The sequence below is a fragment of the Neofelis nebulosa genome, chromosome 1, assembly GCF_028018385.1.
Source record: "Neofelis nebulosa isolate mNeoNeb1 chromosome 1, mNeoNeb1.pri, whole genome shotgun sequence".
Taxonomy (NCBI): Eukaryota; Metazoa; Chordata; class Mammalia; order Carnivora; family Felidae; genus Neofelis; species Neofelis nebulosa.
Genome location: NC_080782.1, coordinates 161,664,186 through 161,688,035, shown reverse-complemented (window position 1 = coordinate 161,688,035; position 23,850 = coordinate 161,664,186). Strand labels below are relative to the sequence as shown.

The following is a 23,850-nucleotide window of genomic DNA, read 5'->3' as shown; positions in this document are numbered from 1 at the left end:
CTAAAATCTTTCCACAAAGAAAACCCCAGGAACAGAGAGTCTACTGGTGAATTCTACTAAACCTTCAAGGAAGAAGTAACACCAATCTTACACAGCCTTTCAAAAACCAGGAGAGAATACCTCACACCTTTTTTTGAGTCCAGCATTACCCCAATACAAAAACCAGACAAGAAACTTATAGACCAAATATTAGCAATTTGAGTCCAGCAATATATAAAATCAATACACCAAAACCTAGTGTAATTTTCCTCAGAAGTAGAAGGTTGATTGAACATTTGAAAATCTAAGAAGAAATAAAAACATATAATCATCTCAATAGAAGAAGCATTTGATGAAGTTTAACACTGTTGATTTAAAAAACAACACCTAGTAAACTAGGAATAGAAACGAACTTCCTCACATTTACTAGAGATTTAAGTTAACATTACGTTACATGGCAACAGACTGCAAGCTTTGGCCTGGAGGCTGGGACGAGGCTGGGGTGGAGGTCTTAGCCACTGCACCAAGACAGGAAAAAGAAAGAAAACTCATAGAGATGGGAGGGAGTTAGTAGTCTTTATTCACACGACATGATCATGGGGGTAGAACGAATCAAATCTACAAAACTGCAACCAGAGCTAATGAGCCAATTTAGCAAAGTCACAAGAGGTCGCTAAACAAAGGTCAACCGTATTTCTTTCCACATTCTAGCAACAACCAGAGAATGAAATTTAAAAGTACAGCCCCATTCACAGTAGCACCCAGAAATGTGTGGGATACAGAGAGAGAGATTACAGACTATGCACAAAGACATGTCCCCTGAAAATGAAAATAATTTAAAGGAGAGTGAAACAAATGAAGAGCCACATCCGGTTGTTAACGCGTCCACTTTCTCCAAGGTGATAAGTACATTCGATGCCCGCCAAAATCCTTTATAGAAAATGGCAAACTCCTTTTAGAATGCCTACGAAATTCAAAGAGTCAACGCAACTTGTAAAAGAACAGCTGGAGAGCTTACTCTCCCGAACTCTGCCAGATCTTTTGTGAAGCTAGAGACGGAGGCACCGTGGCGTCCGTGCAGATGAACCGAACGCATCAGGAAATGCCACGGCATGCCCACCTGTATGCAACCACGTCACTTTCAACAAAGATGCCAACGTAACTTAATGGCTCAGAAAAGTCTTTTTATCAAATAGCTGTCATATATGGGGGGGCGGGGGAGGAATGAACACTGATTTTTATCTCACACCTTGATCGTAGGCCCAATTGTAGAAGTTAAAACCATGAAACATCTAGAAGAAAACACAGGAGAAAATCATTAAGATGTTGGGAAATACAGAGATTTCTTAGAACACAAAAAACATGAAGCCTGAAGGAAATACTGACCATTTAGATTTTAATTAAATTTAAAGCTTACTTTTTGAAAGATACTATTAAGAAATATAATAGCAAGCCACATAATGGGAGAAAATATTTACAACATGTCGAAGTATTTCTATCCAGACTATATTAAAAAACAAACAAACACTTAGAACTCAAAAGCAATAAATCATTTTAACAAATTAGGACAAAGTTTGAACAGACACTAACCAAAGAAGATGGGTGAGTGGTTATGAGGCACATGGAAGGAACTTTCATGGCAATAGCCCCCAGGAAAATGCAAACTAGTCACAATTAGTGACAATGATGCAGCTATCCTGATTGCTTTTAATTGGGAAGGCTGGTAATATCAAGCGTTGATAAGGATGTTACTGTTGATGTGAATATAGAATAGTGCCACTGCTTTGGAAAAGTATTCAACCGTTTCTTTTTAAACACAGACTCCCTTATGACCCAGCTTTTCCATTCTGAGGGATTTACCCAGGAGAAAGGAAAGTATCATCTGCCCAATGACACGGTTTTGAACAGTCATCACACTTTATTCGTAACAACACTGTCTTTCAGCAGGTGAATGGGTAAACAGGTGTCGTGCAGTGGAATCCACCCCATCCCCTCTGAGCAGGTCATGGGGTAACATGTGTTGAAGTATCTTTGTGTTGCTTTCAGTTCCCGTTCTGTCTCCCACCATTAGTAAAAGGCTCTGGTTAGCCACATCTCATTTCTCAAACTAGCACAGGCCCTAACCACCCCAGACCCCAGCGTCCAGACAGCAACAGGTGAGTATGTCACTGGGAACATGAGCATACCTGAACTTTCACAATTACTCCTGCTCCAAATGACTTGGAACTGTTTTGAGTTAATCTGCTTTCCAAGGAAGTAAACGTTTTGGTTCTTTTTTATGAGAGTTCCTTTTTCATAGCTCTCTAAAAGGAAGACTGCCTTGGTTTAAGTACTTCAAGGAATCTGTGGAAAGGAAGTTGTCAGAGATGTACACAAGACACGTATAGATGTTCTCAATGGCATGATTTATTTTGAGAGAGAAAATGAACAGGTGGGGAGGGGCAGAGAGAGAGGGAAAGAGAGAGTCCCAAGCAGGCTCTGTGCTGTCAGCATGGAGCCCGATTCGGGGCTCGAACTCATGAACCGTGAGATCATGACCTGAGCCAAAATCAAGAGTCAGACACTTAATTGACTGAGCCATCTAATGCACCTCAATGGCATTATTTTTCTAAATAACTTATTTTATTTTAGAGAGCACATGCACACGTGCGACCAGGGAAGAGGGGCAAAGGACGAGAATCTTGATCTCAGCACCCTGGGATCATGACCTGAGCTGAAATCAAGAGTTGGACACTCAGCCAACTGAGCCACCCAGGCACTACTCGTGGCATTATTTTAAACACCAAGAAAGTAAAGGCAGTCTAAGTGCCTTAAAGGAAAGGACTGATTTTCACAAGTGCTGGGTGAGAGGGGGTCTCGATTCTTTCTCCACGCAATAGCACACATTTCACTTGAAAGCTTACGGTTTTCTATTTTTCTGGCATGTTATTCATTCACTTATTCTGTAAACTTACAGTCTTACACTTTTCAACCACGATTTACTTGGCTTTTGTATAATTAATAAACCAAAAGTAAAAGTTCTTGCTGTAAACGGGCAAGAGAAGTGGGAAAGAGAAGTGAAAAATCTTGTCCCCAGGTAGTAAAGCACAGGAGGTGGCACAGACCCAGCTCTCATTGTGAGCGGCCCCGCAGAGAGCGCCTCCTCCTTGCAGGCCCAGTGCTGGGAAACCTTACTATTCTGCAAGTGACTGCCAGCCAGTTCGTGGGCAAAGAAAAAACGATGGAGAACTTGAGTGAAACAGAAATACAAGCAAATGCTCCAGCTGATGTGACCAGGCAATAGAAAATGTTATGCCCTTTAACGGTCACTGGCGGGGTATAAACTGCCAATATGTACTACACACCATTGCTTTTTACCTAGTAAATTTGTTCTGTTTATTTCAGTGACTATCCATCTCATGTGTCTTTTTTTTTTTTAATGTTTATTTATTTTTGAGAGACAGAGACAGCATGAGCAGGGGAGAGGCAGAGGGAGAGAGGGAGACACAGAATCGGAAGCAGGTTCCAGGCTTCAAGCTGTCAGCACAGAGCCCAACGCGGGGCTTGAACTCACAGACCGTGAGATCACGACCTGAGTGGAAGGCAGACACTTAGCCAGCTGAGCCACCCAGACACCCCTCGTGTCTTACAACACATGGCAGCTCCAGCCTCACTGGGTTCATCCTCACGTTCCCCTTATTTGTAAGTTCTTCCACAGTGCAAAACCTGCAAAGCATCTACTTAATGTGTTTAACACCCTTAAAACAGAGTATTTTAAGAACTGCTAACTCCTACCCCTGCAAACATTAATAAAAGGAAACCTTGTTTAGAATGGAGGCCGGATCGGGAGGGGACTGCCTGGGGGAAACACGCATGCCCAGCCACTGTCCTCAAGTGCAGATCTAACAGGAAGTCTGATTATATGTTAGAAACTGAGAGGAAGGGAAGCTGGACAGAAATGACAACAAGGAAGAACACAAAATTTACGAAAAGCAAACAAACATTAAGAACTAAGGCGGGAAAGCCACCAGAATCAAGGACTGTTCGGTAGAGTGACCGGCAGTAATCAACACACCTGCACTGAAGAGGCTCCAGGAACATTCCAGAGGTGGTGAGTTGGGGAGATCTCAGTGAAGCCACAGGACCGGAGAGGAAGGAAGGAGCTGGGAAACTGGGTGTCTGAGTAACTGTAGCAGCCAAGGTGGGGGGAGGTAAAGGGTGGGGTGCCAGAGCTCCAGAAGGCAGTGAAAGACAAGACCCAGGGAGCCTTTAGGCAACCAGGGAAAGGTGCCTTTACACTCAGGCAATAAGGAGCGAGGCAGAAAGGTATTTCCGGAAGGTTCTAGAAGCACAAAGACTCGGATTTCCTTTGCTGTGGCACGCGGGGATATAAGCAACACCAGCGTTTCCGAACGTTCTAGATAAATGGTGCCCCCCTCCACGCCCTGTTCCGACACATCCTTCAGGAGGGCGTCACAGCTGGCAATCACTGTATAACCTCTGAACCCCATTCCTCCAAGATTTCGTCTAGCCCTAAGTTCCGCACTCTGAGTTGTTTACAAAAACGGGTTTTGGTTTGTTTCAAACGTGAGCTGTGACATTCGGTACACGTGTTCCACCCCTCCCCACCCTTGTCCCCCCACTTCAGCCTCCTCAAGCGTCAGTCGACCAGAGGAGCCCCGCGGCCAGAGTGCCCCACGCCACGAGACAGGAGCACGTTAGCATCGCGGTCCTTGAGGAAACCCGCAGCCAGCGCGGGCCTCCCTGCGTCCCTGGGGCCCGGGGGCCCCGCGTCTCGGGTCGCGCGCCTCGGCAGAAAGCCGCCCTTCTCCAGGGTGACCGTCGTCGCCTCCCTCGGCGGACGCCTCGCCGGCGGCGGAAGCGGGGAGCTGCCTCCCCACGCGCTCGCGGCGCGCACTTTCGGCTTCAAGTGGCCCAGAGGCCGGGGTGCGCGTCACGTGGCGCCACGGTCACGTGCCCACAGGTCACGTGCGAGGCCGGTTCCAACCCAGGGAAAGACGCTGTGCCCTCTCGCTCTCGCGAGATCCGCGGGGATCACGTGACGGTGCGGGCGCGGCGCGGCCTCACGTGACGGGCGCCGCCGGCCGAAGGGTCTCCTTCCTGCCGCGGGCGCCGCAGCGGCCGGGCTTCTGGACCCCGGGACCCTCCCCCGCCCTCACGCCGGCCCCCGGCCCGCCCGCGGCCCAACCGCCCTCGACCCGCTCGGCTCCGGCCTCGGCAGCCCTCGCCCCCATGGCGGCCCTCGGCGGCGCCCGGCGGCGGCCTCTGTTCCTGCTGCTGCTTGGTGAGGGGCCAGGGACGCCGGGGCAGGGAGGGGGGCCGTGGGTTGGGGTCCCCGGGGACGCGGGGCGGGGGTACCCGGCGGCTGCGGACGATGCGGGGCGGAGCCGGGTGGGGGGGGTAGCGGGCCCGCGAGTCGTCCCCGCCCCGGCGGAGGTCGCCACTTGGGGGCCGGCCTGGAGCCCTCTGGCCGCTGCCTGAGGAGTTGGGTCGGGATGTCAGCTGAGGGCCACCGAGCTCGTTCTCCGGGTGTTAGGGTGGAACTAAGTGGCTTGTGGGTTTCGGGACGGCTGTGGTTTAGCCACGGAAGACCGAGTGAAGCTGTGCAGCCCGAGGCGGCGGTACCTGCGTGGTCCCTCAGTCCCCCGCCCCCCGGGGGATACGGCTCCTACCGAGGAGGGAGGAGGGCGGCGTGTTGGTCCGGACGCTCAGAATACGTCTTTTGTGCCTTAACTTTGCCCTTCTGGGACGGCTGCGAGTGCTGTCCCCTGCGCTGCTTTGCTGTGAACTTCAGGTTCGGGTGACATTTGGGAGCGCCCGCAGCGGGTACAGTGCGAGGTCGGCGGCCCCAAGCCGCGGCCGCACAATGGCAGTATTGTTTTCTAGCGAGTGGTCGGTCGTCAGGAGCGCTGCCTCCGTTCCCGAGTCAAAGCGCGGGACCCCATCAGTGCGGATCTCAGAGCGGTCGGCGGGCGCTCGGTGTGCGATTGACTGAGTTTTGTTCTCGTTTTCTGGTCTCATGAGAAAGAGGAATGTGCGCCGTCTCCTAAATCTGCGCAGATGCCCTTGGTGAACCTGTCTGCGGTGCCACACCCTTTCACCCCGCTCCCAGTTAACACGGGAAGATCATCCGAAAGGCAGAGTTTGAAATATCCGCAAGACAATTCCCGGAGCTCACGCGAGCTCACACGATGTGGATGCACGTTACAGTACACCCCTGCCCGTGGGTTCTGGAAATAGGTCTTCTTCTACTGTAAATTGTGCGCCTGTGAATGGGTGGATTTGGGTGTCACCTGTTTGCCTGTTGTGTAAAGTGAGTTCTCTGAGCTGCATGAATAGCCACCAGGCGTGACCTTATTCCCTCGGTACACCCTAAGCTGCCCTCCCTGGCAGTGTAGCTACAAGAGGAGTTGGTGGAACAGGTTTGGCGGTGTCGGCCGGCAGCGTGTTCGGTATTAGAAGAGCTCGCCCTCAAAGGGAAGAGAAACCTCTTTAGTTCCCTGCGGGGCAGTAGCTGGGCGTATTGTACGTGTCGTTAACTTTCTAATCCCTATTCCACTCTATCTTTCTAAGTTTTATGTTCAGTTAAAATCCAACTTTTAGGAAAGGCGTATTAATTTGGATTTAGGTCTTTTTAAAATGATGTTTATTTTGATGTATAATTTTACCAAAAAGCATCTTTTCTGAAAGCATATTTCAAACTTCAAAATTACTAAATCCTCCTTCATTAATAATTAGACATTTCTGGGGCGCCTGGGTGGCGCAGTCGGTTAAGCGTCCGACTTCAGCCAGGTCACGATCTCGCGGTCCGTGAGTTCGAGCCCCGCGTCGGGCTCTGGGCTGATGGCTCGGAGCCTGGAGCCTGTTTCCGATTCTGTGTCTCCCTCTCTCTCTGCCCCTCCCCCGTTCATGCTCTGTCTCTCTCTGTCCCAAAAATAAATAAAAAACGTTGAAAAAAAAAATTAAAAAAAAAAAAATAATAATTAGACATTTCTTAAAGCTGCTTTTGTGTTTGAATACTTGGTAGAAAGCATAGACCAGGGTGAACTGAAACCGTCTGACACTTGAGATGAAGTGTCATTGTGTAATGGGACTCTTTAAACCACTGGTGTCAACTAGATGACTTCCTTCCCCTTACTCTAGTTAACATGACTGTTGATTGTGGAAGTTTGTTAGCTCCTCGGGTTGGTGACCAAATTCTTAATGGTGTTTGAGACCAAAATGTTCGAGGCCTGTGATTTTGAACTTCTTTTGTTAGACACGTCCCAGGCAGTGTCCGTTCTCCCTTCTCTCTGCATCTGCGGGACGTGACTACACGCATGCATGGCGTGAGCTTTCACTGGAACGTCATTCCAGTCGTGCTGTGATGATGTTTCCACCTTGGGCCTCACACGTAGTAAGTGCTCGGCACTTACCTAGACTCTGTTCTGTAGCACTGGTCCCTAACCACACGTCCATGTCCGTGCTTTAGAAGTGTCCGTGCTCATGGCCTGCCCCTCCAGGCTGTGATTCGGAGTGTGGGAAGGAACCTTGGTCTTCTTTACGTGCTTCCTTTAGTCATAGGTGGTTATGTGTCACTGATTAAAAAGAAAAATACTGGATTTAAAAGAATCAAGTAATGACAAACTAGGAAGTATTTCTTCTAAAAAGTTTAACGAAGAAATGTATTCACTTGTTCCTTTGGATGGCAGCTTCTTTTATTTCAAAAATGAGCATTTTGTCATTTGAAACGTATCCACTCACTCAGCAAGTTTTGGCACTCAGTTCCCGATTGCTCAGCACTCCCTAGCTGTGTGACCTTAAGCAAGTTAGGTCCCTGTCCCTTAGTCTCCACAGCTGTGAAAGGGAATCGCAGTAGCGTTTTCCTGTTAAGGTTGCCACCATAGTTGAATTAGCTGCAAAGTGCTTGGCGCAGGTCCTGGCACGTAACACGTGCATAACAAGTGCTTTTTAAGTGACATAACTTATTTGACAGTTTCCGTCAGGTTCTGAGGGTTTAGTGACGAACTCGATGGGTGAGGTCTATATGGCTCTGTTTAAATGCTGTCAGTGAGCATTAAAGCCAGTGCTATTGCCCTGTACTGTGTGCTGCGTGTACACTGGCTCCTTTGATACTCCCATGACCCCGAGGGGTCAGCACGCTTGTTCTGGTCCGTGGGCGCATAAACCGAGGGCAGCAACTGCTGCCGGCCCCAGGTCACACAGCTAGTGAGTGGCGGAGTCTGCAACAGAACCAGACTCGCTTCCCACAGCTGTACTTGTGTCAGAAGGGGATTCCTACCGGTGAGGGTACCTTGAAGGAATAGGCTGAAGTTACTCATTTATGTGGTCCCCGGAGAAATGGTGGAGTCTGCACCTGTGTGCTGGATGGACCGCCACAGGCCAGGGAGCAAGCTTGTTAGAGGGCCACAGACAGCTTCTGACAGTATGCATAAGTTTCTCTTGTAAGTGTGCGATCTGATGCTCCCAGAGACGTTTTTCTCTGGACTAAAATTTGGCTTCTGGGGATAAGTTTCTTGTTTTAGTAATTGAAAGTTTCTGGCCCCTCCAGAATAATTGTGGATATCTAGTGTTGGTAAAACTTACTTTAAATTTGCTTTTGTAATACTTGTTTTACTTTGAAAGCTCATACCCTCAGCATATTTACTAAGTGAAAACGTTCTGTGACTGAAAAGTTATTTAACGTGAAATAGTTCCCAATGAAGTGCTTGGAGTTAGTAAAAGGCTGTTAATGACTTAAGGAACTAACTTCTGGAAAGGCAGCTTGGTTAGAACTGCTGTGTGTGTGCTCCTGTGAGAGGCAGCCACCTGCCCTGTCTGTGGCATGCGTGGTCACGCAGTAACTCCGGCAGCCGGGCCAGAACCACGGCCATGTGAGGGCATCTCAGGCCTGAGAGAGCCCTGGCGGCAGGGTGGGGGGGTGGGGGTGGGTGGCAGCCGTGTGCTCGTGGTCTGGGTCAGCGTCCCTCACACACTTGCTTCTGCCCACCGAGCCTGCTTCCACCTTGCTGGCCTCTCTGAACCGCTGGTGCCCTTAACCCATCCCTCTCCAAAGGCACGGGGATGATTTCTCTGTTTTGAAAATCCTTTACTGAGTTAAAAACAAGCTGTGGAATTTTCTCTAGGTTTTACAATGGAAATTCATTTATCGGAGTTGCCTTTAGTGTAACCTGAGTTTTCAGGGGCATAGGTTAAGAATTTGCAAAACAGACAAAAACTGCACAGGTTTCTTGTTTGCCATAGGTTGCTGCTTTTTCCTGCAGCAGCTTCTCTGTGAACCTAGATTTTGGTGTTTCCCGTACCAGAAGAATACGGGAAAGTATGTGGGGTTTCTGGCTACTTTTTGCTTTATGCTTGAATAGTAGTTGGCTTTAAAGATTTTATTTTGTGAAAGTCGCAAGAGTGTAATAAACTGGGTTCGTTAGGGTCATTTATTGGGGGCAGGGATTTTAGAATGAAAAGTTAATCGAGTGTGTACTGAGTGTCTTCAAAATGTTCCTGTGTCACATGTATGCCTGGAGTGGTTGGAGTGTCGGGAAAAGGTGTGCAGGGACTGGCAGGCATGTCACTGGAGGGAGGGCACGTCACTTCTGACCCCCACGGCACCCAGTGCTGGCAGACTAGTTCTTGGTTTCAGAACTAGTGAAAGCACCCATTTTTGTTGCAAGAACAGTGTACTAACATGTGGCTTGGGAAAATTACCTACTGCTCTACCACAGTGTTCGGATGACATTCGCTGCTAAACCCATCAGAGCTATAGGACATCAAGAAGCCAGAGATGGCTCTGGCCCTGAGAACTTGAAGAGGAAATCTCTAGCCACCATCACTGTTGAGCTGGAGGGACCCATGAGAGCTTCATTCTGTCCCTTCCTTCGGGGATGTGGCAGCCCTGCCTAGATGAGTTGACTGATGGCCTGACGTGCAGCCAAGTCTAGGTTCAGTTGAATCACTGGTATTTAAGGATGTTTCTGAAACTTGGCGAAGGACTCGGATCTGTGAGTCTGTGGCTTTTTTTGCCACACCACCAGTCCATGAGAAGTAACAAGAGATCTAACTTTAAATAGTTTAGGACCACAGCAAAAGATTCCCCAGTTCTCCCATGGGCTTCTGCGGAAGATCGGTATTCAGGTTGAGTTGTGCCTCCGGGACCCTGGTACATCTTCCAGAGATCCTCTGAGGACTGAGTGCAGAGCAGCATGTGCCTAGGTTGACCCAGAAATTGACATGTGACCTCCCTGTCAGTACCCTGACATCAGGCATTAAAGAGCTGTTGGTCAGGTGGGCAGACTAACTAGTGGGTTTAGAGTTAACATTTCCAGGATCCTATCTAGGAGGGACAGGAAAGACAGCCCAGCTGAACCCAGCCTCGGTAACCCACATCTCGATCTTGTAAGCAGCACAGTAGTATTTCCTAATAAATTCCATTATTGCCACAGCTAGAGACCACAGAAGCGCCCAGTTGTATTTTCAAAACCTTGTTTGGATATTTCTGTCTTTCCTGGAGTTAGCAGGCCTCCTACATGGCACGGCGGCCACGTTTGTGGTGACGGACGGCAATGGGACGGCTTGCATCATGGCCAACTTCTCTGCTGCCTTCGTGACCAGCTATGATACCAGGAACGGTCCTACGGTAGGAAGCACCAGGGTCCTTCATGCAGGGTGTGGTGTGTGTGAAGATGTTTGTTATTATCGTTTCAAATAAATGTTTGAGAAATGACCTCACCGTAGCACAGTTCCCCTGTGCCATAGTAGTATCCTCCTCCGCTCATCAGTAGCCTATGCTACTGTATATACTGAAGGTGCAGTCAGATATGTAAACCATTTTATGCCCTGCTCTTGCTGTTCTATGAATTTTTTTTAATGTTTATTTATTTGGGGGAGAGAGAGGGGAGGGGGCACGCAAGCAGGGGAGGGGCAGACAGACAGCAGGACAGAGGATCTGAAGCAGGCTCCAGGCTGTCAGCACAGAGCCCAATGCGGGGCTCGAACCCACAGACTGTGAGATCATGACCTGAGCCGAAGTCAGACGCTCAACGGACTGAGCCACCCAGGCGCCCCCTGCTTTAACGGTTTTATGTGCGTGTAATCCCCGTTTTCCTCACGATTACTTTTTGTGATCACAGTGCAGTGTTCTCTTATGTCGATCAGCCTCATGTGTTGGAGCCTCTGCTGTTTTCTGTTTTCTGATGTACTTTCGTGCTCAGGGCACAGCAGTGTGAATACACTTTTCCTGATATGTTGAATGTGCTTTGGATAAACCACTAGGCTCCAGGAATTGCATATAAACAGCTGAGCAATGCTGCAGGCTGTACCGTCCAAAATGCCCCTCATTGTTTTCTTAAAATAACTTGCACTTCTACGGGATGAAAGGGTTTTTTGAATTTATTAGATTCCTAACAAGTAAGCTGCATCTGTATTTCTTTGTCAGTTACCCACTAGTGGACATCATGCTTCTTTTTCACATTTACTCCTGTATGTATCTCTAAACCAAATTTTGTTTTTAGTTCTTTGTTGAAACCACCATTTTTCCTTGACCACCTCACAGGGCAGTGGTGGGGCCCCTGGACTTTGTGCCAGGTGCTCAGGCCCCATCTGGCCTCCATGTAAACATGGTCACATTCCAGACCAGAGAGAAACAGGCAGGCTCCGTCCCGCAGGAGTGTCTCAAGTTACAGAGACTTGTCCAAACACTTTTGTTGTCCTTGCTACATTACTTGTTTTGTGTTTGGATTTTTAAAATATCATTTGGACATATATTATGTTACACAGATGGGATTGCCCACTGCTGTTATGTGCCTTACTCTTCTCCACCGTGTTGGTCTCTGTCGCCTCGCAGAGTTCTGTCATCTCAGGAGCAGCTTATCCGCGGCTCACTTAGCCGGTCCTGCTCGTTTCCAGGGTCACCCGGTGGTTCTGTAGTTTTGTCTGTAATGGTAAATTCAAACAGTTCTGCAGCAAACATCTTTTTCTCTGTTTAAAGAGACTTTAAGTGCAGTCGACACCCGATGTTACATTAGCTTCAGGTGTGCAATTTAGGATTTGACAAGTTTGTTCCTTATGCTGACTACACATGTAGCTCCCGTGGGTCCCATGAAGAGACATACTCTTTAAACATTTTTATAGCACACGAGTAGTGATGGTTTTCTCAAATATAAATACATAGCTCACTTGAAGGCCAATATGAATTATTTCAGTTAACCAAGATCACTTTTGTTTAAAAATGGTACAAATTAAAATTATGTTAATTGTCCGCTTTGTCTTACACTTGAATTATATCTCAGTCTGTACTGACACATAATCCTGACTTTACTATGTTTTTATCGATGTCGGAGGTGAATGTGCTCACTGCAGCCTCTGAGGTGGGGGGCTGATGTCCCTCTTCCTGAAGGTCTTCCTTGGTGCATCTGAATCACTTTAGTGGCTTGCGTTCTGACTGGGTGTGTGTTCTTTGTTCTAGAATGTGACCTTCGACCTACCACCTGATGCAGCAGTGTTAAACAGCAGCAGCTCCTGTGGTAAAGAGAACGCGTCTGCCCCCAGTCTCGTGATTGCTTTTGGAAGAGGACATAGACTGACCCTCAATTTCACAAGAAATGCAACCCGTTATAGTGTTCAGCTGATGGGTTTTATTTATAACTTATCTGACACACAGATTTTCCCCAACGCAAGCTCCAAGGGTAAGAACCTAAACCGACCAGTTACAGAGTTAAGAAAATCAGGTTGGAGAGGGCCTAAAATTTTAACTAAGAACTTCACATAGTTAAAAATTGATTTTTTTTTTTTTTTTTTTTTTTTAAATACAGAAATCAAGACTGTGGAATCTGCCACTGACATCAGGGCAGACATAAATAAAAAATACAGATGTGTGAGCAACAACCAGATCCACATGCGCAACGTCACTGTCACGCTCCATGATGCCACCATCCAGGCGTACCTTGCCAGCAGTAGCTTTAGCAAGGAAGGTAGGACACTGCCTGTGGCCCTGGTGCCCAGGCCCAGCTCAGTGCGTGCAAGCGTGGCTGTGAGCCTGTGCCTGAGGAAGATGTGTGTGAGTAAGCATTTGTGCAGTGGGGGACTGGGTGCAACTCACACCTTTGAACTGCCCACGAAACATGTTTTTCTCTTGAGAGGAGGTGATCTCTTTAGGTGAGGTAGGACAAACACTGATTTTAAAAGGGTAAAAGGGAAAAGCAGTTGAAACTCTCTGTGTCTTCCTTTATTGGGAAGCTAATGAGGTCAGGGTCACAGAATCTTCCAGTTCAAGCCAGCTGTCTTTTCACCAAGACCTAGGCTTACCTCTGTCCAGCTTGACGGGCCCGGGGGTGGATGGCAGAAGGACCTGAATGCCTTTCTGGGCAGGTTGGCCGGTGGGGGGGGTGGGGGGGGGGTGGTCATGACTCCTCAGGGAGGCACCTGCCAGCTCAGCTCCACTGGTGGGCTCTGGGGTCCGACAGACAGGGCTCCAGACCCCTCCTAGCTCTGTGGTCTTGGGTAAGGTAGTCAGTCTCTTGTCTCCTCCCCTTGTAGAGTAAAAATAAGTCTGTTTTAGGAGGATCTTAGAGTTAAAAAGGAAATTTATACGTGGTGTTTATGTCAGTGCCTGGCTGAGAGTAAATACTGAGGAGTGTTATCGTTCAACTAGGACTGAAGAAAGTTCTCTTCCCCAGTCCTGCCAGTCAGCTCACAGATCACTGTTATTTTCCAGAAGGGTGAGGGGCTTGGTTGTCTTAGAGAACTTGCCTGTCCTTTTCGGTGTTTAGCCGTGCTTTTGTGAGCCTTCAATTTCAGCGGCCCCAGCAATGTGGCTGGAACACTCAGGTGACTGCTGGCTGCGTGGCTGATTTGCTCTGAGTTACTGGTGCTGGTGGGCCCAGTGGGCCGGCCGGGCCTCTGTGCGGTTGGGTACAGCCCTCCTGAGAGGCATTTGTGCCCTCCGCAAGGCCCTGTGCAGCCCACCTCCGCTTCTGTATAGCCAGGAAGCTAAACGTGGTTTTTCCGTGCTTATCAGTTTAAGGTTAAAAGGAGTCGAACATCTCACAACACATGAAAATTACATGAAAGTCAAGCTTCAGTGTCCATAACTAAAGTTTCCTTGGAACATAGCCTCATTTATTCGTATACCTGTTTCTATGGCTGCTTTTGCATTCACACTGGCAGAGCCGGGTGTGCACAGACACCAGACAGCCACAAAGTCTAGAACGTTTGCTGTCTGTAACTGGGAAGACACAACCAGCAGCAATACACAGGGCACAAAGGCAGGTATGTGTGAGCTGGAGCAGCTCTGGAGGAGACCGGCGGGACCAGCCCTCTCTAGTACCCCCCTTGTGTGGCAAGCTGTGTGTGTGTGTGTGCACACGCACACGTGCACAGGCCCAGGTGTGCACGCTAGCACCCACCTCCCTGAGTGGGGGAGGGACTGCGGGGGGTGGGGAAGTTACAGCCACGCTAAGTGCTTCAGCAGCTGACACTCACAGGTATGAGTCTCCCAAGCAGCTGGGTTTCGTCCCCAGCAGAACACCTCAGTCTTCTCCCTCTGGCCTCGAGCAGAAGGGAAGAGCAAAAACTGTCAGAGGCATTGGGAAATGATAGTGCAGTGACCTCACTACCATCTGCGCCTCAGGGTGGCTGTAGAGGATAGCTCTTCACTTTCATGACTTGTTTTCTTCTGCTTGGAAAGCTTCTGAGCACAGAGATGGGCCTGTCCTGTCTGACCTCTCTGAGTGGTGTGGTGCCCAGAACAGGGCTCCAGCTTCTGGCCTAAGATCAGATTGTGACAGTACAGAAATGCTAATCTTTTTTAAGGTTTATCACTTTTTTAAAATAGTGTTTATCTTTTGGAAGAGGTTTAGGTTCACGGAGTTCCCCAACCCCCATCCCCACGCGCACACAGCCCCTCACCGTCAGCTCCCCACGCGCACACAGCCCCTCACCGTTAGCTCCCCACGCATTGCTTTCCTAGTGGAGGAATGTCTGTGTGTGACTCCACGGGGGAAAGATGCATTCAGTGAAGCGGTCCCTGCACCTGAGTCCCAGCCACCGACCCCCATCCTCAGAGGCTCCCGCCCCAGCCCCTACACAGTCACCTGGGGGCTTGGCCTTCTGCCCTGGTGGTGGGTCACTCTGAGCCTGCTATGGGCAGTCACCCGTTGTGTCCTGTGAGTTGTTGGTCCGAAGCTTGGTCACTAAGCTCACCCTTAGTCCCCACCTCCTCTTGTGTTCGTGGTTGTCCCTCTCATCAAAGCTTGCTTTCATGTTATGTTAAATCTGCCTCTACGGATACGTCTGTGCTTTGGAAAGGAATCTTGCTGCTTTTTATTTTTTTTTTTAATTTTTTTTTTTCAACATTTTTTATTTATTTTTGGGACAGAGAGAGACAGAGCATGAACGGGGGAGGGGCAGAGAGAGAGGGAGACACAGAATCAGAAACAGGCTCCAGGCTCCAGGCTCCGAGCCATCAGCCCAGAGCCTGATGTCTTGCTGCTTTTTAAAGACACTAGGGCACTCTCAGGAAATCTGCTGGGAAGAGGAGGGATAAGAGGTGTCCTGGAGTTACACAGAATATCGTGTACAAGTTGGCACATCCCTGTGGCAGGCTGGAGGGTGTGGTGAGGTCACGGCATGTCTGCGTAGTGTTCCCTGGACAGGAAGGAGTCCTCATAGGGCTTTTGGGATCCTGTCACTATCAGGTAACATCATCTGTAATTCCTCTGATCAGTCTTTACTTGGAGTGATAAGAAATGAAGTCTGCAAAAAACAAATCCATGCCCCAAGCTCCAGGGACTGTTCCCCACTCCCTCTACCCTGCCACAAATGTGTACACACCACCCACCCCACCCCCTGTGACTTCTTATTTCGTGGGATGTGGTCTTCCAGTGGCCTAGGTCCAGGCCCAGTGATTGGGGGAGTTCTCAGAGCAACCACGTGGGCAGGGAGGGGCTCCAGAATGGGCTTTCGCTCTGTGAGCAGGAGCCAAGCTGTCCCCAGAAATACTTCAGCAGACCCTGAACAGCACCAGTGTGAGCTGTGTGGGTCCACTCACACATGGATGTTTCCAGTAAACGCAGTACAAAACTGTAAATGTCTTCTTGTGATTGTTTTTTTCTGCCTTCACTGTAAGAATACATGATATGTGTTAATAGACTGTGTTACTGCTAAGGCTTCTGGTCAGCAGTGGAGTTTTAATAATTAAGGTTTTGGGGAGTCCAAAGTTAACATGGATTTTCATCCATGGGGGTCAGCGTTGTTGAAGGGTCAGCTGGAGTTGCTGACATGACCTGAGCTGTGCTCGAAGCCCAGCTGTGCACTTTGACTCAACCAGCTGTGATCTTGGGGTCTGGTCTGTAGAGAGCCCCCCAGCCTGCCAGCGGCTTGCTACGTCCACTTTTGTCTGTTGTGCTGTTTCTGACGCGGTTTGCAATCAGAGGGACCCGTGTATCCCCCTCCAAGCAGGAGATTTGTTGTAACTGGGCACACATGCTACATGGCAGCATCATTCACATTTAAAATACTTGGTTTCTGTTAATATTGAGCCATTTGTTTTTGGTTTTTTTTTTTAATCTCCTTTTGTGCTAATTTCATTCTTCTGGTTCTTAGGTACTTTTTTTTTTTTTCTGGGTCACTTAAATTGAAAGCTTCAGAGAAAAGGTTCCCTGTCAAATCAAATACATTAAGTATATTTTATATTCTTGTAGTCTGTTCTAGTCATGGATTGACAATAAAGAACTGTTAAATAAACACATTTTCAGAAATAGGTAAATTTTTGGCCACAAATGCCCCTGGAAAGTCAGAATGAGCTGCGGGGGTTGGCGCAGGCTTCTGTGGCCTCGCTCTTCTGTGCTGTCGTGGGGCCTTGGTTCCCCGTGCCCCTACCCGTGCACTACCCTGAGAAACACCAGGTACTGACACATCAGAGCTTCTGAGAAAGCACAAGTCCAGGCTGCTGGAGTTGGCTTCCCGTTTGGTTGACGAAGGCAGGTTCTGAGGACAGCCTCTCCCCAAGGTCTGTGAGGGGCATGTGGTCATCTCCATGGAGCGGGCTGGGCACAGCCATCCCCAGAGGCTGAGGTGGAGCCAGTGAGCATGTCCACGCTGTGTCCCCGGGAATTGGATTTCCAGCCCCAGGCCCACGCAGACACCTGACTTTGATGGCTTGGCAGAGGATTCGTATTTATTCGTCTTTGTGCCTTCAAGATTTGATGTGTGGGCACTTGTGGCTGCCTCTGTGACCGTTAGAAGTTCAAAATAGGAACTTTTTAGTATGGCTGGTCCCAAGCTTGCTTTCCACCCAGTTTGGCAACATTTCTCCCTTAGGAACAACGGCCAGGGTAGCTACAAGTAAAGGAAAGGAGTAAAGTAAAGGAGTGTTAATGCCACTCTCCTCGCACTCCGTTGGAGACTCCTTGTAACTGTAGCACGCAGGCTCCTCAGGCTGGTCGCTGGCAGATTCTTTGGGGGCCTCCAGAAGCTTCTGAAAATCCTGAGGAGGGGAGCCTTGGCGGGACACGCAGCCTGCGCTCTCCTGGGGTCCCCGGTCTTCCCAGGGCCGATTACACACGGGTCGCACTGAGCACACTTGAGTGCATCCCCCGTGTGCTTTCCTCGCTGCAGCGTCTGCCTGGGGGACAGGTTGCACAGGGTGGGGCTCTCTGTCTGCATTTGGGAAGGGAGGGAAGGGGGCGGATACTCGTCCTTACACTTGACTGTACCATTTGTGCTCCCAGGTGGACACTTCGCAGCCTGCCTTATGAGAATAGCAGGCCGTGTGTGCAGGTGCTCGTCACTCTCCCCATGCATGCCGCATGCCCATCTAGGCTGGGATTTGGAAGCCACCTTGTGTTGATGTGGTTTTGCACATTTAATGAGGTCCTGTTCTATAACAGCTTGGAAAGCAGTGGTGAGGCTGTTCTTAAAGGTGTGGCTATGGCGTCAGCCTACAGCCCCAGGGAGGAGGCGGGTAGTGTGGCCAGCACACCCCGGGTGGGGACCTCTCAGGCAGCTGTCCCTCCACCAAGAGCCCAGAGGCACACCCACACTATCGTGCCTTTTTTCCATTTTTAGCTTCTGTCTAGAAAAGCATTTGACTGTGTGTGATTGCGCTGTGTGAAGGCACACTGGGTGAGTGAACTTCCCAGAGGTGTGGCATCACTTCCATGTCACAGCCCTGCAGGGTGACCTTTCCCATCTCTCCCCTGCCCCCCCCCCCCGCCCCCCAGGAGGAAATGGTGGCAAAGTTTCCTTTTAAAGTGGAGCAAGTTCCGGCAGCTTCCCCGTGGGCTCCACATCCATGGCACTGGGTATGGTGGGCCAGCTCCCACGGCCCAGGCTAGCTGAAGTGGGGAGAGGTGGGAGTTGGACAGAAATCGTGTGAATGCTGATCATCCACAGGAACAGGGCAGTAAGACAGAGGGCTTAACTTGGGGATGATGGTCTCCTGGAGGTGCTGTGGGTCCGGGTGTTTTAGGATGTTACGTGGGAGGCAGGTGTGTGTTCTGTATGCATCTGAGGGAGTGTTCATTTCTCTCTCTTGGTTCAGTCTGCCTTGATTTTGAATGTAAATTTTTGTTCTAAGCAATCTCAGGTCAAGTTCTGAGAGATGGAGACACTTAAACTCCTGGGCATGTCCTCTGGGGGCACTGTGTGCCCTCTCCCCTCCCCCCTCCCGTGTGTCCCCCTTCACTCCCCCTACTCCCCTGTGCTCCCCCCATGTGCCCTCTCCCCGCCCCCCCCCCCCCCGCCACTATGTCCTCCTGCCAAGGCCTGTCCTGCCCCAACTTCCCTCACTCCTAGATTGTCATCCCTTTCTTAGGAATTTTCACTCACACTTCCTGGGCCTTCTGTCTCCAGGAGGGTGCAGGTGCCTGTACCACCCCCCTTGCTCTGAATAGCTCAGAGCAGCTGGCTCACTGGACCTGGCTGGTCTCAGCTCGTCTTGTCCTGCAGGGACTGCCCCCTGACACTCATCCCTGTAAAGGCCTCCTGGGCTTCTCTCCCACGAGCACCTTGCTGATGGCACTAGCTTTGTCCTGATGTGTGCGTGCTTGTGTGTGTGTGTGTCTCGCCTGCATCTGTGGGACCTCCAGCACCATGCCTAGTGTGCAGCCTCACAGAGGGTCTTGAATTGTTGCCATTTGAAGTGGTGTGTAGCTGACTGTCCCAGCAGCAGGTGATGGGGTTCAGGTTGTGTTTACTTCAGTAGAAAGGTTTGTCCTGCAGAAGGGGACAGCTCTGTGAAGGCAGCATTGCCCGGAGGCTGACCTGGAGGACACTCCAGGCAGAGTCGCGGTATGGTGGCAGGAGTGGGGATGGCCCTGTGGGACAGCAGGCCGTTGCCCCATAGTTCCGGAGGGGGGCTGGCATGCACTGTCCTCGGACAGGCCGAGAGATCCCGTTCTGCGGGTGTGGCCAGCTGAGAGACTGCTGGGGTTCACGGTGAGCCTGGGGTGGCCGAAGCTTCCGGTGGGTGGCCCTGAGGAACTAGGACTTTGCCTCCTTTCCCACTTGTCCCTCCAGAGACGCGCTGTGAGCAAGATGGGCCTTTCCCGACGACCGCACCGCCACCGCCTCCCCGCCCTTCACCATCCCCCACGCCAGAGAGCCCCTCCGTGCACAAGTACAACGTGAGCGGCGCCAACGGGACCTGCCTGCTGGCCAGCATGGGGCTACAGCTGAACGTCACCTACACCAAGAGGGACAACACGGTAGGTTCGGCCCTGGGGACCCATCTCAGTGCGTCAGGGCGCTGGTGCATGTGCACACCTCTCATAAATCTGAGAGAGCGGGTTGTGGGCCCTGTCCTGTAATCAGCTTCTTGGCGCACACAGCCAGGCTGCTGTCTTCTGTATGGCCCGTGTCATTGGGACTTGCTCTACTGGACGAGTTTATCGGCCCCTAAGAGAATGTTAAATTCTGCTTAAACTTTTACCACCACAATTTTTGTGTTCATTGTTATGCTTTTCCTTTGTCCCTGCTGGTGATGGGGGCTGTGGGCTGTGACAGGGAAGGTGCTTGTGGTGGGAGTGTAATGTCCTCGTGAAAGTAGCAACCAGGAGGAGCAGGGAAGATGGTTCTGGAACCCAGAAGTCTGCACTTTGGGTGTTTTCCTCCTCCTGGTTTTGGTTAAAATGATAGAAGCCTTGAAGTTCTCATTTTGAGGTCACTTTGGCTTTTCCAGAGCGTGGAGGACCCGAAATGGGGCGCGAAAAGGAACTTAGGTAACATGTCTGCTTTTCCTCCTCAGACCGTCAGCGGACTGTTCAGCATCGACCCAAGCAACACAAGCGCCACGGGGAGCTGTGGCGCCCAGCTGGTGACCCTGGATCTCCGGAGCAGCCGCATCCACTCCTTGCTCTTCCAGTTTGGAATGGTGAGGGTTCGTGCCCGCGCCACCTCGCGCCACAGCCCACATCTGGCCATGGCTTCCCGCCATCGGCTCCCGCACACTATGCCCCAGCCCCACGGAGAATCAGTGAAGGTGCCAGAACCCACAGGTTTGCCCCAGTGAGGACGACGGAGTCTGTTTTCCCCACCTGCCTCTTCCATCAGTGCTTTGGACCCTCAGTCCCCCATTTTCGTTAAGGACACCTCCGTTGGTTTCCTTTATGCAGCAGGTGTCAGGGGGCACCTGCGGCGTGCCCACCATCGCTGTCCGTGCCCCACTGTGCTCAGCCCAGCCTCCGCCTCGGGCACTGCCCTCAGCCCTTCTTCCAGGGGCGACATCCTGGGTCCTGGGTCCTCTCTTCTTGTCCCCATCTGGGAAGCGTAGAAACGCCCTCTGCCAGTGTTTATGATGCTGCAGATTAACAGTCTGGTTTCTCCTGATAAAGTTTACATTAACGTTCCTAAAGTGCCAACGTTTGGAAAAAGTTTGATTTTTTAGAACATGGCTCCTTCAGTCCCTATTTTAACAGAGTCTGATTGTGTAAAAAGGTCTAGGAGGACAAGTCAGCATCTGTGTTCTCGGGATTTATGCGATGCCTTTTATTACAGACTGCGTGTTCCACGGCCTCTTGCTGAAGCTAGAATTGCAGGAGTCAGATTTACTACCAGATGATTCTTTAGGTTTGATGGTAAACATGTGAGTTTGGCAAGTGGGTTAAGGATTATTTTCTTCTCTTTAAGGACCCAAATACTAGCCAGTTTTTCCTGCAAGGAATCCAGTTGAATATGACTGTCCCTGACGCCAGAGGTAAGGCCCCCACATCTCACCTGCCCGTGCAGGAGTTCCAGAGCACTCACTCTCAATGTGCCTTTGCAGACCCCACCTTCCAGGCGGACAACAGCTCTTTGAGGGCACTGCAGGCCACCATCGGGAATTCATACAAGTGTAACGCCGAGGAGCGCGTGGAGGTCACGGAGGCCTTTTCTGTCAATATATTCAAAGTGTGGGTCCAGGCTTTCCAGGTGCAAGGTGACAAGTTTGGGTCTGGTGAGTAGCATTGGGGGAGACTGCACGGGGTCTGCAGACTGCAGTTCTGTTTGGATATCTAATCATTTCTGGGTTGCAAGGACAGTTTATGGGGGTGGGGGTCCCCTTTCCCAGTCTCAGAGATTTTTAGAGCAAACTCCCTTTCCCGCATCACCTTGCCTTTGGAAGACCCAGCAGCTCACAGATGCGAACCCAAGGCGCCATTTGCTCAAAGGTAGTCGTTTCATGGGATGGCGCCTGTCCTCCCGAGCCGTGAAGGCAGGAGGTGGGGTGTTGTGTCCGGAGGTCCTGTGTCCAAGCAGTAATTGATTAGAACCGAGCCAGGCTGGGGGGAGGGGGGGGAAAGCCCGTGTGAGGTCTCGTGGGGACCGTGGCCGCGAGCATGGCCCCCTGCCCCATGTCTCCTAGTGGAGGAGTGCCAGCTGGATGAGAACAGCATGCTGATCCCCATTGCCGTGGGCGGCGCCCTGGCGGGGCTGGTCCTCATCGTCCTCATTGCCTACCTCATCGGCAGGAAGAGGAGCCACGCAGGCTACCAGACGATCTAGCAGGGCCGCGACAGCTCGGGCCGGCCGCCACCTCCAGGCCTCCGCTCGTCCCCTGAGCTTAGGTTGGCGTGGAGGGCGGCACGCTTTCTTGCAAACTGATTTTCAAATCTGCTTTATCCGATGTGAAGTTCATCTTGCAACATTTACTATGCACAAGAGTATTGAAATGACGGTGTTAATTTTGCTAACTGGGTTAAATATTTTGCTAATGGTTAAAACGTTAATATTTACCAAAGTAGAACTTTCAGGTGGGAGGGAGGAGTGCTTCCCTACATGGGCACTGGCTCCACTATTACTTGGCTCTTTAAGATTCTGCTGTTGGCTTCTTCGTTCCTGACTGAGGTTGAAGCCTCGCCAAGGTGGGGTGCTCCCTGGTCTTAGGGCTGAGGAGGGCTGGCTACTTGTTAGGCTTGTGCTTCAGAAGATCTAGAAACAGAAGTACTCCAAAAGGTGAAAATCTGGAACGCTTAAATGAAGCTTTAGAAGCCAGGACGGGCCCGGCCCCCGCGGCGCACAGCTCGGTACTAGGGCACCGGCGCCCCTGCGGCATCGGGCCCTTCTGTCCTCTCCGCGCTCTGCCACTCAAGAGCTGGCACTTTTTTAAAATAGATAAATGGGTGTTATTTTTATTTACCTTTTTGTAAAGTGACTTTCAGTCTTCTGTTTGAGGTTCGGGGTGATCCTGTTCTGCACTCGTGTAAATACTGGGTGTCACGCTCTGCGCTACCCGCTTGCCACTCGGGTGGCTGTGCACGGACGACCCTTCACGTCACGCGTTGCTGTAACAAATGCTAATAAAACATCTCTTTCTTTCTCTGTCTGGACTCTGTGCTTCTGTCCGCTCCCGCCAGAGGTCTCAGTGGTACGCACGGTAGGCGGCAGGCGTCTGTCACCCAGCGTTTGAGAGAGCTGGTGTCGCGGTAGGTCTTCTGGGTGGTAACTTGGAGGACTGACAGGAGTTGTATCTGGAGGTAGGTCCTCAGTGGTGACCAAACAGCCCCCGCGAGTGGGAGGAGGGCCGTGGGGGCTCCCCTGTGGGCACCGACCTGGAGCCTCGTGGCCCGACTGCAAAGCACAGGCGGCCAGCAGGGCGCTCAGAGCTTTCAGAGCACGAGCTGGGCCTCAGGTTTATTGTCCTCTTTGCTTTTCAAGCAAAGACCTGTGCCTTTCGGGGATCTGTGCACCTTGCTGGTGAGGTTGAAGCCAGCCTGCCTGCCGGGAGCCCTGGGGCCCGGGTGTCCCCGACACTCCCACCTGGAGCTGCCGGCCAAGGAGCGCGGCTTGGGGCCCCACGGCCGGTGTGTGTCCGGCCTCGCTGGGCACCCGCCACCCCCACACCAGTGACTCCGCACTTGACTGCCCCGTGGGGGCAGGCTCGGGGACTCCCCAAGCTCTGGCAACCCGCCCATGCCACCACTTCCTCCTGATGAGAGCATCTGTATGGGAAGTTCGGTCCCAGGCCAGCACCCTCTGGGACCATGGGGGAAGGGAGGCGCCTCTGCGGCTGGGCTAGAAGGAGTTGCCCAGGCGCCTTGAGGGGTACCAGCCGCTGCCCACGGTGTTCAAGAGGTGACATTGTTCTAGGTCCCCACCTGCCCCATGGAGGGCTCAGCCTGCCCAGGCAGTGGGATTTCTCAGCAGGCAGCAGCAGCCCCACCGTCAGGGCCGGGAGACAAGGTCAGGGTTAGGAAGATGGGGTCTCACTGGAGCTTCTCCCTCCAGGGATCCAGGGTGACAGTGGCTGCGTGAGCACTCGTGGGCCCAAGTCAGACTCTGCCATTCCCTAAAGCTTACACACCTCTGTCCGCTTTATGTAATACAATAATTTCAAAAATCAGTTTTTAAAAATTACCTTTCTAAAGAGAAATCACGTGCTGTGTGCACAGACCTCACGTAGAT

The 23,850-nt window shown here is 50.9% G+C and overlaps 1 protein-coding gene and 1 long non-coding RNA gene across 2 annotated transcripts; one reads left to right on the top strand and one right to left on the bottom strand.

The window, feature by feature from the left end:
• Positions 1-417: 417 nt before the first annotated feature.
• Positions 418-6,238, bottom strand: LOC131519303 (uncharacterized). The gene is made up of 3 exons (XR_009265587.1): positions 5,652-6,238; positions 2,166-2,322; positions 418-1,271 (listed from the first exon to the last, which is right to left on the bottom strand). It is a non-coding gene; the product is annotated as an uncharacterized LOC131519303 (long non-coding RNA).
• On the top strand, positions 5,021-22,767 carry LAMP1 (lysosomal associated membrane protein 1). The gene is made up of 9 exons (XM_058742102.1): positions 5,021-5,263; positions 10,488-10,609; positions 12,437-12,656; positions 12,783-12,941; positions 19,489-19,676; positions 20,216-20,341; positions 21,097-21,163; positions 21,233-21,403; positions 21,812-22,767. Exons 1-9 carry the CDS (start codon positions 5,212-5,214, stop codon positions 21,949-21,951), a joined length of 1,245 nt encoding a protein of 414 aa, XP_058598085.1. The 5' UTR covers positions 5,021-5,211; the 3' UTR covers positions 21,952-22,767.
• The last annotated feature ends 1,083 nt before the right edge of the window (positions 22,768-23,850 follow it).

Excerpts from the sequence above, each read along its gene's own strand:
- LAMP1 (XM_058742102.1), top strand. The coding sequence starts at position 5,212 with ATGGCGGCCCTCGGCGGCGCCCGGCGGCGGCCTCTGTTCCTGCTGCTG. Across the intron at positions 12,657-12,782 it reads CCCCAACGCAAGCTCCAAGG|AAATCAAGACTGTGGAATCT; the intron begins GTAAGAACCTAA and ends TTTTAAATACAG. Across the intron at positions 21,404-21,811 it reads AGGTGACAAGTTTGGGTCTG|TGGAGGAGTGCCAGCTGGAT; the intron begins GTGAGTAGCATT and ends CATGTCTCCTAG.